Source organism: Ornithodoros turicata, chromosome 6 (assembly GCF_037126465.1).
Source record: "Ornithodoros turicata isolate Travis chromosome 6, ASM3712646v1, whole genome shotgun sequence".
NCBI classification, from domain to species: Eukaryota; Metazoa; Arthropoda; class Arachnida; order Ixodida; family Argasidae; genus Ornithodoros; species Ornithodoros turicata.
The window spans coordinates 6,552,964-6,566,398 of record NC_088206.1 but is presented as its reverse complement, the minus strand read 5'-3'; the positions used below and the strand labels follow the sequence as shown (position 1 = coordinate 6,566,398).

The following is a 13,435-nucleotide window of genomic DNA, read 5'->3' as shown; positions in this document are numbered from 1 at the left end:
CAAGTAACCGGGCTCCCTGACGTAAAGGCAGAACAGAGATCGTTAACTGTTAACGAAGTGGCCGTTCTACACGACCGTATATTGAGCGTCTTCGAACTAAAACACTGCACGTCCGCACGTCTTTGGTCCGCACACCGCGCTGCGAAGCAACTATGGCTATGAGCGACGTACAGACGTGGACAGATGGAGAGAGGACAGCAGGAAGGAGTGGGAGACAAGGGGGGGTGTTTTATGCGTCCTGGGCAGACTTCATGGGGAACCGTGTCGACATTCGTCTGGAAAATCTTCGGGAAAACCCAGGGAAACCTCAGACAGCACAGCCGGTGGTAGGACTCGAACCCGCACCTCTCGGTCTTCAACGCGACCCTTGCTGCCGTGTTGTAAACCTCGCCGCTATTACCTTTGCTAACGCAAGCGGGACATCCTTCAGAAAAGCAGTCGCGTATGCGCCTATATACGTTATTTTCTCGACGAAGCTCATAGCGACTTGTTTTCAACAAAAACTTCCGGGGAATAGCCCTTTTTGTGCTACTGATGCTAAGTGCAAGAACGTCCTTATAAAAGGAAACGGAGGCCGGCCTTACGACCCCCGTAGCGAAATTTCCAGAGATTGCATCTCCGTGGACACGTGGATGAACGAGTTTGTCGTTTCCGTTTGCATCGCCTTTTCAGAGTCAACGGCAGTATGAGCGGTTTGTTATAAAAGGGCTGCCAAAAAAAGAAGAAGGAGAAGAAGGTGAAACACGATGAAACGGAGCGTGCGTACAATTGAAAACGAAACAAGATTCTGGGTGTCATCAGTGCTCATTCATGGATATTTAGGCGCACTTTGTGGCTGACACACCTACGATCGGCTACGTCACAAAAGGTACTATATACTGCGTCACAAGTCTCTACTTCCTGTGACGTAATACGAAGGAGGGCAAGAGAAACCTTTATAGTTTTTGCATTTTTTTACTATAGGATCATAACGGGTAGACGAAATTATATGGCACGCAAAAACAATTGAATTGTTTATGCGTTGTGGGAAAATTTATTCGACACCCCGAGCAACCGATCAAACAACCAATAATACCAACTGTTACATATGTATGTATACTACACTATATGATGCGTATAATACATTCTCTACGCACATATACACTCAAGACACATACATACAAACTGTCTGTACATTATCTACAACTAGCATGTGCAATGCATTTTTTTTATTGATGTTACTAATTGTGTACTAGAATTTTATTGGCTAATCAGGAACGGTAAAACCCGCGAAATATCAGCTGTTTTTTTATTTTTTATAAGTTACATACGTTTATTGGTTGCATGACCCTGGAAACCAAGAAACATGACGAAATCATTTGGTTATGTCAACAAATAAATAAAATAAAATAAATTCAGTTTTGAAAGCGTATATGTATCGCCGCACATATCTATAGAGCTCCTCTCTTGATTGAAGATCTATCTGCGTTTATATAGCTCCAACTTCATATCGTAGTCTTTAATGCATTTCGCATGAAAACTTTTCGCAATATGCCGCTGTCTTGACCGTGCCAGGAGACGGATGGGACATTCAATGGCATGCAGTGACCTCAGCCGAACACAAGGCATTCGTAGTTTGTGTCGCCTTCAGAAGCGAGGAAAGTGGCAGTAAAAGCTAGGTTGTATACCTGTAACCTCGTATGACATTTGCGTCATTGCACGCAACCGGAGCACAGGAACTGGCGGTTGTCGTGGTTGCTCCAGTGACGGCATAAAGCAAAAAAAGAGGGAAAGTGAGATGTCTGTCTCTCCAACGACAGGACGAGGAAGGGGAAAAAAATAAGGCAGCCCTGGGGGGCACATGTACCAAAAAAATGTGGGGGTTGAACCAGTACAATAATTCAAATGCACTGCTTAGCAAAAAAGGAATAAGGAAAGAAAAAAAAAATACAAGGCCTATACGAAAAACAGTGGAATAACTGAGCGCAGTACACGGCATACGAATGTCGTATGGGCGTGACGCGCATATCGGTTTTTGTGAAAACAACAACAACAACAACAACAAATAAGTTAATGATAATGAATGGGGAAATTCGCCACTTAAGGTGCGGCCCACTACCCCAAGGCACAATGGGGCATGATGTGATGTGTCCTGATGATGAGGTGATGAACGATGCTAAATAGGGATAGTCAGTGGAGTCAGTAGTCAGTTTTTGTGAAATTTTACAACAGTTCTATATAAAACCCAGTAACCTGAATGGCTCAATGAAATCACGAGGACTGTTAGCTGCTGTTGTGACCGTGATTTGTTATCGTCACTCACAATTTTATTCTACCGTCTTTGAGAAGATATTCGAAAATTTTCTGGAAAAATATCGGCGCGGAGATTGTGGAATGGAATCAAACGACGTCAAGCAAGCCTGAACCGAACTCTGAGGATCTTTGTGTGCGTTTTGCCCTTTTCGTCCGTGATTTTCTGTTTTCCTCCGTGATGCACAGGTCCGGCGTCCGCTTTTCGGCTCCGGGGTAACAAGTGGGATATTTCACGCCCCCCCCCCCCCTTTAGACGCCGGCACTGGTGATGTACCATAACTCTGTCGCAGCTAGAATCGCCTCCTGTCCAATAGCATTGCACTAACATCAGCACAAACATCAAGAGCGAACAGCAAAACTTGGATATAGGCAAATTCTCTTATGCTGTCTACTGTAATTACGAAAGAAAACTCTCGTATCCAACGCGAACTATGACAGCGGCGGCGCTATTCATAAACTAATTGATTTCTCTCATCTGGAGGCATGTAAGTAAATCTGTCGATTCGTAAATTAATTCGGTGAGCAGTCAGTCAAAACACAACACTAACGCTGTGATGTTCTTCTCTTTTTTGTGTGTTTGTGTGTGTGTGTGTGTGTGTGTGTGTGCAGACATGCGATAAAAGCAGGGTGTATTCATGATGCCGCACACGTGCCGCCATTGTTTTATGTGCATGTGTACTTGGGCACATGTGCCTCGCAGTATAGCCCATGTCACAATATACAACACAGTGCACACAGAACGCATACACAGATGCTGTGCACACACGCCTGAATGTACAGGGGCTATTCGGCACGTGGAGGTAAATAGCGGAACGGCTGGGGAATTGTCTTCTGTGTAAGGATCCAGATGTCGTTCTTCATTGTAAGTGTATCATACAGGGTGTTCTTTTTTTTTTTTTTTATTCGACTCAGATTTCTTATTAAAAAATGTTTTAAAGCTGCATAAATTTCGTTTTCGCAAGGCGGACGAACATCCTGTAAGACGGATGTGTATGCAACTACTGGACGACTAATTAGCTAAAATACATTAATTAAATTATTAATTATATGTTTTCTCGGAAATGCGAGATAGCAGAATTGGAGCCAGTCATTATTGAAATCCATTTTCTTTGTTAAACATTTAAACCAAATTCCATTGGATTTAACTTTTTTTAACGAGTTTTTTTTTTAAATAAAAAATATGTGTCGAATGAAAAAAAAAAACCCTGTAGAATGAATGACGCGCCTTTCTTTCTTCTTCTTTTTTTCACAAGCAGCTATTTTTTTGACCCTATGGCCTTGTACGTTTGAGGGTAACGTGTGAACAATCGGTTTAAAGAAACAGCTCTGCGCACACACGCTAATAATCATAAAACGTTCCGTAAAACCACACTGGAGGCAGATTGGCCTAATCGTAAGCCTTAGTTGATGTCAACAATGCCACCCCATCTGTAAGGACAACAACGGCAAGCAGGACTCGGTCACAACTGCCTCTACCACCACCACCACCAATTTCAGAGGGAAAGCTTTTTCTCCCCCCTCTCTCTTTTCCAGAGAGAAGAGCACATCTAGTTTGCTATATTTCAGCGTGGAATATGTCGTGAATGATCCAAAAAAACATCTCCACACACTCTACACGTTCTCCAGCTGGAAAATCAGCTTCCAAGACTGACTTCACTTTTTTCTTCTTCTTCTTTTTTTTCTTTTCTTACTCCCTGTACGCGGTGCGTGTGGCAATAATATAGTGGTGACGATATCCTTACCTTGCCGTCTGAGTGTCCTACAATATGTACTAGTCATGGTGCCTGGTTAGCAAAGACATACCCTCCCAAATTTCCGTACTAATTGGTTATTCCGATAATTTGACTGGTTCGTGCAAGACTTTCATTTTTTCTTTTCCTTTTTTTTTCTTTTGCGTTTTATTCAAGGTACGCACGTACGAGAAACCAATAAAATAACTGCAGTTTTAAAAAAGCCAAAGACGATTCATAACAACCGTACAACGAGCGCAAAGTAACGAAAGTTTCGGTTTCGCTCTCGTCGCATTCGTGGATCGCCGAGACGCGCGAAAAGCGAAACTAAAACTTGACAGATGTCCATCGCGTTCCGTACATCGTGAAATCAGTATCTTTAGACTCGGCTGTCGTCCTTCCTGACGTCGTTTACTTGCGGCAATCATTATAGATGGTTAAATTTGCATGCTGTCGCCTTCTATACCGCTGCTTCCCGATTTTGTTATTGTTCCCTCTATTTTGAGTTATTTTTTTCTTTGACGCGGCAGACAGCCATTTGCGGGAGGAACATTGATATTACCAAACGATAACGAGAACCGAACGATTGTGTCGTTTCTGACAAAGTTGGCAGCAGACTTGTACAAAATACTGCGCAGAAGTATTTAAAATAAGATACTAAATACTCTATGTAAAAAGTATTTAAAATAGAGTACAAAATACTCAAAACTGGAAGTAATTTGAGTAGAGTACGAAATACTCTCAGAAGTATTTAAGATACTCTTTAAAGTACTTTAGTATTAGCAGTAAGTGAAACGCGTATTCTGAACGTGGCCGTACAAGCGAAAGGAATAAACTTCATCTGCCATGCATAAGCACATCTTTCATCTTCAAGGTCTTGTGTCAAGTAATGCTTGGTGAACTTTGGTGAACCCTAGTAAACTTTGTTGATATTTTCTGACCCAAAACTTTGTATACCCTCATGCATGTCAGCTCGCGACTTTCAACCTCCGACGCGTGTTTATTGCTTTGGTGACCAAGGAAATAAATGCCGGGATTCTCTTGCACCTAGTCCCCCTGGCAATATGAATAGGAACCGTTTTCTGACGAAGTTGGCTACTGACAACAAGGCTAAGCGTGGGACCAGCCTATTGTACAGGAGGATAAATGACAGATTCCCGAAAAAGAAGGTTAAGTTCCAGTGTGCTGAAAATCTCGACACAGTGTGCTTAATGAGGGAGGAAAGTATTTTGAGTACTGAATAGCAAATACCGAAAAAGGTATTTTAAGTACGTTAAAAATACTTGTCGCAAAAAGCATTGAGTAGAGTACCAAAATACCGGAAAAAGTATTTAAAATACTGTATTTTGAGTACGTACTCAAGTTACGTACAAGTCTGGTTGGCAGAGGGCACCAGAAAAATTATCCAGCACAACTCTGCGACATTCCGCAGAGCACAACAAATGCACACACAGTCGAGAAATCCCCGCATAAAAGCGTCACGTGCGTGAGGGGAAAAAACGGCGAACGCCCGGAAAGCTAGCCGCCGCCGCTCTAAGCGCATACACGAGCACAGCGCAGACCCTGTTTCCAGGAGCGCTCCGAAAGCCGCTAAATTTAGCGAGGTTGTTTACTAAACAGCGCCCTCACTTCTTTCTGCCGGACGCTCGCTCCTTCGTTCGCTCCACGCGCGCACATGTTTGTCTGTTTGTGCGCGTAAACAAGTTCTCTGAAAAGTGCATGCGCCGTAGACGCGTTTTCCTGTCCCCCCCCTCCGCGCGTCGGTCGCTTCTAGCGCTAGTCTCCTCGCTGCGCGAGGGACCGACCGACAAGGCTCTCTCGTCGGTGACCTGAAGTCTCGGTAAACGCGCGCGCGCGTGCGGCTCGAACCTAGCGTCGCACGCGCTACTTCTCGTGTGCACGAGACCTGCGACAACGGCGACGTATGTGCGAATGGCCTCGGACGGAATTTTGTGTGAAGTGTGTGATGCTCGTGCAGTGACCTATCTTCGAGAGAGGATTCTGTTTTGTGGGTGCAACGTGTGATTAAGGACTTTTTGTGCGTGTCAAGATGACATTGGTGAGTGATTCCTTCGGTTTAATACTCTTTTGGGAGGTGGCCATTGTGAAAAGTGAAGGCGTGAGAGATCGGGGAGGAGGTTTTGACGGATAGGGGGAAGGGGAGATGGTGGCATGACGTGTGTGTGTGTCTGCGACGTCGACTGGGTGGGGATGGTCTAATTTGTCTTGGCGGTGTTCGGGACGAACTTTGGTTGCTACTATGCTTCTGCGGCCTTGGGACTACTTTAGTGTGGGCCGATTTTTCGGCTTGCAAACTAGGATGTACTTCCGATGTACGCTCATGTTCGGTTCACGTTCATGTTCGGCAGAATATTTGATGTCACACTCCCGTCAACGGTGCCTCTCGAATTTTTTAATTTATTGAAATGTGCCCATCGACGGAAAAGTATTCCTTATTATTATTATTATTCGTGATTTTATACTCCAGTATTCATACTTTCAGGAAAGAGGCATACCAGATGGTCCCTATGAGATGTGTGATCTCTTTCTCTTTGTATCGAATAAGGTACTGGTGTGCTCACTTAGCTGTTCGCTAAGCTGCACATGTTTCTGTCGCCGTCGCTACTCAGCTGCAGTGTTCATCGTCGCCTAGCAACCATTTCTTTTCTATTTTCGGCGACGACGGTCGACCTTTTTTGAGCTGTGGGGTTCAGCAAGTATCTCATAATGACTCCTTCGAAGTATGGATCCTATCGGGACCAGTCGCAGCTCAGCGTGACACGGAATCTTATCTGTTGATCGGCTATGGTATACACGGTGCTAGGAATGTATCAGTGTCAACGGTTTACTCATTGTTGGACTGTGAGCCCAATATCGGCATCATTAATAGCTCATTGATTTAGTGTAGTGATAAAGCAGAATAATTGCATACGTTTTGCCGGTGTACAGTCAGGATATCGTCTTACGTTGTAAAAATTTTATTGTTTCGTCGTCTGCTTTGAGTGCTCTCAAATCATTCTCGCAGTTCACATTCCCCGTTGGAACTGCGCCCAGCTTCCAGCGTGCCATTTTGGCATTGTATTCGCTACCGCGGGACTTTTTGTTTGCGCCGCCAAGCAACTGCGGCTATTAGCAACGTGCAGACGTGGACAGATGGAGGGAGGACAACAAGGAAGCAATGAGAGAGACGGGGGTTAGTATTTGCGTCCTGGGCCGACTTCAGGGAGAACTACGCCGACGTCCGTCTTGAATGTCTGCTGGAAAACCGAGGGAGAACCTCTCACACCACAGGCGGTGGTAGGATGCGAACCCACTACCTCCCATTCTTCAGCACGACATTTGAGCTACACCGCCAATGAGCCGATGGTTTCATCCACTCAGCCGTGCCGCCGGTGCTATCGCGATACTGGCAACTGTTCTACGAGTGAGATAGCGTACGATAGGGAAAACCCAGTTGTGCAATTCACCGCAATTCATGGGGTCTGACTTTGTATACTTTATTCGTCACGTGATAGTATTCACAAAATTCATTCCAGGAGCCGGAATACGATTGATGGTGACGGGAACGTCGTCTGGTGACGCTTGTAATAATAATAATAATAATAATAACTTTATTTTTGTTATGGTACCCAAAAACAACCACTAGGGTCTACTAATGGAACTGATGGAGTAGCACCATACCGCGAAGGGTAAACTTCTTGGGAGGGCTTCTATGGGAACTTTAGATTGGGGAGGAGGATTTCACCCCCGTTTGCCCTTTCCTAAAAATTCACTGCCAAAGGTACGGTTTCGGAGGGGTGGGGTGGGGGTTTGATACCCCCTGACTATGGCACCGGCACTGAAGCAGTACCACATCGTGTCATGATAAAGTATCTCAAAATCTCGTTCTCTGATGTAGTCAGATGTCAAGAAAGGGGGCCTACATTATTTGTAGTTGGCTATTGATGTAGCGTTTATTCACACGATGACGTCACTCGCAAGGGAGCGCCGGAGTCGCTAGCGGAATTGCCGCCGTTATGTAGGTACGTCGAGGCCTTCACCCTAATCGTGGTCACTACTCATTTTGTGTTTGAAGTTCTCGTGCTGTGTGACCACCATTTCTACCACGTCCCAGTAATATTCATGTTTTCAATGTAGCGTTAATATTCATGTAACTTGTCCCGTCCTACAGTTTGGCAATACAACTAGCACATGGCAGCAAAAGAAAACCGAAACCAGACCTAGCCGGACCTACGTCATGGCGACGGTTTTGCCTTTTGAAGGCAAGTACCAACACCAACTAGAAACAAAGCCTCATCGCTTACAAGGGAGTGACGTAACAGCTAAGGGTCCGCCAAGCTTTCGGCGTCCGTAGCCTGTGGAGACGAAACCACATCAGCCACATGAGTAGCCACCTGTAGCCAAAGAAAGCCTGTGCTTGAAATCGTCTGCAGCGATTGGCTGACATCCTGACTTTATATGGCCACGTGTGAAGAAGTGGGAGGTGGCCTTGTGTATCTAGGTGGCGCCCTCTAGCGGGGTAGCGTCCGTGAATAAATTCTGTTGGTTCTACGTGAACGTATCTCTCGGTTGTGTCAATGTTATGACGCAGCAATGACCAATTTACGCTTTAATAAGTCCGATAAGTCCTGCTATCAGTTATTCTCGTAGTACATGACACAGTGCAGTACAAGACGCCTCTTTACCAGTTCTGACAGACAGCTCCGAATTGACTTAGTGAAAGTATGACAACTTAATGAGCGTTACATACTACAGTATCGTATTATATTATTGCTTGAAATGTCTTCGTAGCGCTGTATCAGTGATGAAGAGAACGAAGTCACATCCCTGTTGGAAATTATGCTAATATAATATAATAGTGCACGCTATGTGTATAAATAGCGCTACGTGTGACCATGCAGTAGTATAAGAACATAATTTTTATTCGCATAATTTACTTTATGAAACTTTGGCGCGCGCAATACCTCCGCCGTTGGGCTCAGTTCAGTGATACCGCAATGCGTTTCGACCTAAAGCTTGTTCCCTCCGTGCAGCGGTTAAATTCCGCAGCGTCCATAACAGTTACGCTCTATATTCACCATGCAGGAATCCGCAACATTGGCAATACGGAAAAAAATAGTTGCCATAGCCTAGTTCGAATCAACCCTGCCTATATGGTTAAGAGCCAGACTGATGCGTTCTGCGCAAGGAATCTAGAGCACACGAGCCTTCTCTCCCTCTTCCTCCTCCTCCCTGCAGTTCAATGACAGCTGACGGAGCGGATCAATCTGAGGTGTCTCTCCCTCTCTTTCCCTCTTCCTCTCTTTCCCTCTCCCCCCTCTCTCTAAACGCTATGTCATAGCGTGCGCAGAACGGAAACCAAGAGAATGGGGAAAACTTTTTTTTTTTTTCGCCGCTCTGGACAGTGACTCTGGATAACTTTTTTTTTTTTTTTCTGCTTCTTCTGATTTTTGCCAATAAAAACGAAGAAGGAAAATGGTGGAAACGCTTAGATAATTGTAATAGAGCGCAAAAGCCACAAAATACCTTGGAAAGCGTGTACTTGCGTGACGTTTTTTTTTTCTTTAATCGTACACTGAGATTTCGGATTGAACTGTAGTAACTATAATAATGCCACTCCATTTGGGCGCCGTCATGGCAGGCAACAATGTCGACGTTAGACTTTGAAAGCTTGTTCTCCCTCACCAACTCCCTTTTTCATAAAAATATCGCATCTTCAGCATCAGCGTCATCAAGATGAAAGTGAAATGGAGGAGGAGACTGGGGTCACTCCCTCACACTGTACACATGCCAGCGGTCCTGTCTCTCTCTTTTTTTTTTTTTTTTTTTTTGCTGCCTTTCACGTTCTTGATTTAGTAAAATTTATAGCATTCATCAAACGAAGCTGTGGAGCTAGAGCAGGCCATAAAACTAGGAGATATCGGGTGACGTCTGCAGTCGTGCACATAGCATTCGTTTCTCTAATTGTTAACATTCTGAACAGCGTTTATTAATTGATATCACCCCCCCCCCCCCTATAATCGTGTTCAACTTAAAGAATAGCACGTTTAAGCCCTGTCCTACGCTTGCTCCTATTGGCTGCAACAGCTTGCCGCATCACTGACGTCACGAGAAGTACCGACACCAATACTATGGGAGCTCTGCCTGTGTCACCGTGCGGCGCTGCAGTCGAATTTCTCCGGCGGAGTAACACTGTTACGAACTACATTTCGAACCGTTCTTAGGTTAAACGCATAACAAAAACAACTTTATTGTATGATTTACTTTGTGACTTTAACAACTTTACAACATAACACCCCCAACAACAACATACATAACTACAGCAGACATACAAATACAATGCAACAACAATACAGTACAATACATATGCATACAACAGCACAACAACTTTATGATTGGAGAGTTTCATCGACAGGGGCGATGCTCTACCACTCCATTGCTGGTGGTAATGTGGGAAATGGAATAGATGGTACTAGCTTAAAGGCGAGTTCGCACCGATCATGTAGGTTTGGTGAAGCTTTTTCCCGATTCTCGTTCGCTACCATGTGCTATTGAGACTAGACATACGTGTAAATCCACTCCAAATGCCTTTTAGGAGACTATTAACGTTGAAAACGTGGAAGTTATTGGAATAATAGGGACAGCAAATCAACGGTGAATGCGATGAGCGTGGAGAAGGCCTCGATGGTGAGGACGTCTACCTCATGGCTTCAAATCTGCTAGCGATTGTGGCGCTTCTCTTCGAGTGACGTCATGGGAATAAACCCTATAGAAGGATTATATTCGGAACGCAAAACGTGTCATCCCCTGTCTGTGTACCTCTCTGGTAGAGCACGGCCTAACATGGCACCGTTTAGTCCGTCTGGACAGCATTTCTGTGTACGGCCAAGGAACAAGTTTGCTGGCAGGAAAAGTACATTTCTGTAACGATTGCGCTGCCAGTAACGGAGGTCGTTAGTTAGCGCAGTAAGAGAGCCTCCTTGCAGTTGCCCTCTCGCTGTCTGAAGGCTGCGAACGCATTGTTTGCTCAGATACGCATTAGTGCAAGGCAAACAGCAAATCTCAGCAAGGCACTCCGCCATGCTGTACATTTGTACGCTTTCGAAGGCATATGAATTACAGAATAAGTCACGCGGGTTCCATTAGTTTTACCGCAAAATGAAATCTCTTAACAACGTAATTAGGACCAATACATTAAACGATGCATTCAATATAAGTCTCTTAGGACCTGATACAGCGCAAGGAAGTTAGTAGGTCTCCCCGAAACTTGTGAATCCTTTTTTTTATTATTATTATTATTCCAGTGGGCGTGGTTATCTTGGTATCTCCATATTTTTATCTCCTAACAGAATATAAGGCGAAATTTTTATATGCCACTAAACTGAGGCAAATGACGCATTTTCTAATTTTTTACATTGAAATGGTTGCGACACTTCGACGATTCATTGCGTCACGCAAGCGTTGTAGTGCATCCCAGAGCATTGCAGAAAAAAAAAAAAAATTAAAAAATAATAATTGAGGGTTTACGTCGCGAGACAACTGAGATCATGAGCGACGCCACAGCGGTCGGTCTGTGGATTGCTTTTGCCCACCTGAGGGTTCTTTAACGTGCGATGAAAGCTCACCACACGGCGCCCCGTATTTCACGTCCTTCGCGGAAGACGGCGTGTCTAAGCAACTTGTACCCTGCCACCAAGTTGCTGGCGTCCTCGGCTGGGTTCGAACCCGCGATCTCGGGATCAGAAGGCGAACACGCTACCGACTGAGCCAGCGAGGCCCGGTAACAAAAAAGAAAAAGAAAAAAAATTATGTGTCGCATATGGCGAGATATATGCCAATGAAACACACATACCCATCGAGCTCTGATGTGAGAGGAGTGGTAGCTACGGTCGTTCCCATTGGGTAGTGTAAAGCACGTGACCCCTCCCGCGCTGCCTCAGTGGCGGAGACGCCTGCAGTGACTTTCGGTATTCGCGGTGCCGATTTCCAAAGCGTCTGTCCCCCTCTTTGCTAAAAAACTTGGAATGCAGGTTTACATCGACGCAAATTCACGTTATTTGGAGCAACTTGGAACGTAGTATCGCAGCCCCTTCAAAACTTTATCTAACGTGCGCTAACAGACGAGCATTTCGTTCGCCTGGCGATGATAAGACGTGAAGGTTTCTCTGACCGCGTTAGCAACCAGTAGGAACACGTTTTTGCTTCCTGATTTTCTCCGTGGGAAACAAAGGTGAACGTACTTCTCGCCAACGCGATTTATTTCCTAAGAATAGTAAGGAATACGTCAGAAAAAAAAATAGATGGCCACGCGCTTCCTCACTTCGGACCTCACAGAAGCCGCAAAAACGTTGACAGAACAGCTTGTTTCACCGAAGAACTACACAACAGTTATGAGATAGACATCTGCGGAAAATGTAGCCTCCCAACGCTATCGTTTCCAATTACATTTTACTTTCCCACGGCCGTTTTCTCACTTCCAACAGTTGTCGTCGCTTCACATATACGGTCACCGCGGCTTCGTATAAGCTGCAATCCGTTCCTGACAGAGCATTGTGTCAGTTTCGTTCTATGCAACCTTGCCAAACGCGGCACAGTCCCGGCGCCAACAACAATAACACCTGTCCGTTCTTCATCGAGCTGGGCAGGGCTCTCGGACACGGTGTATTGTACGTAAAATACGCTTCCTTAAATCGAATTTCTCGCGTGGTTCGGCCAACTTTGAGTAAGGGCATCAAGTGACGACGTCATCTGTTTTCTGACGGAAGAAACGAGAGAGGGTTGCTGGAACATTGTTTATAGAGACATACAGGTGCGACCTGTTGCACCGACACTAAGCGAGCTGTCGATGCTCTGTTCTAGATGTACGAGTTTATTTTTATTTTTTATTTTTTTTACAGTGTGTTCCTGCAGCAATGAACAGCAATGGTAGAAGTGTCTGTTAATTTTGCGACAACCTATAACCCAAGCAGCAAAATGTACTGAAAGTCGAGTGCAATAGGGGTGGACGGGTAGGTGTAAGGCCTTTAACAGACTCGTGAAGCTAAAGAACATTGATAAGACACATACCGTCCACCCCTATTGCACTCGACTTTCAGTACATTGTGCTACTTGGGAAGCTGCGCGTGATTGATAAGGTTGCACAAGATGCGTCATGATAGTCTCATTAAGTTTTTTCTTTTTTTTTTTAGCATGAGCGACGTGTAGCACTGCTCCCACGGCGTTTGCAACCAAGGCATATACTCTTTTCCAAGTTTATAATTCATTCACTCCGCATTTCTAAAATAAATACAAGAATACAATAACATAAAAATTACAATAACACACACACAAAAAGAAATACAAAACAACTGAATACGCACTAGGGATGCCTAAAAGCAATAATTTATTAAGCAAATAGGAGATCTTTTCTTTCA

The 13,435-nt window shown here is 44.7% G+C and overlaps 1 protein-coding gene across 7 annotated transcripts in view; it reads left to right on the top strand.

Annotated features, from left to right (window-relative positions):
* Window positions 1-13,435, top strand: part of LOC135398946 (forkhead box protein P1-like) — a 227,485-nt gene that overhangs the window by 155,072 nt on the left and 58,978 nt on the right. For 2 of the 7 annotated variants that reach the window (XM_064630528.1, XM_064630525.1), the window contains exon 1: window positions 5,759-6,081. The exons of the other annotated variants lie outside the window; for them this stretch is intronic. In XM_064630528.1, the coding sequence (XP_064486598.1) occupies window positions 6,073-6,081 (9 nt within the window). In that variant the 5' untranslated portion in view covers window positions 5,759-6,072. Of the gene's footprint in view, window positions 1-5,758; window positions 6,082-13,435 lie in introns of those variants that run through there. 7 annotated transcript variants of the gene reach the window in all.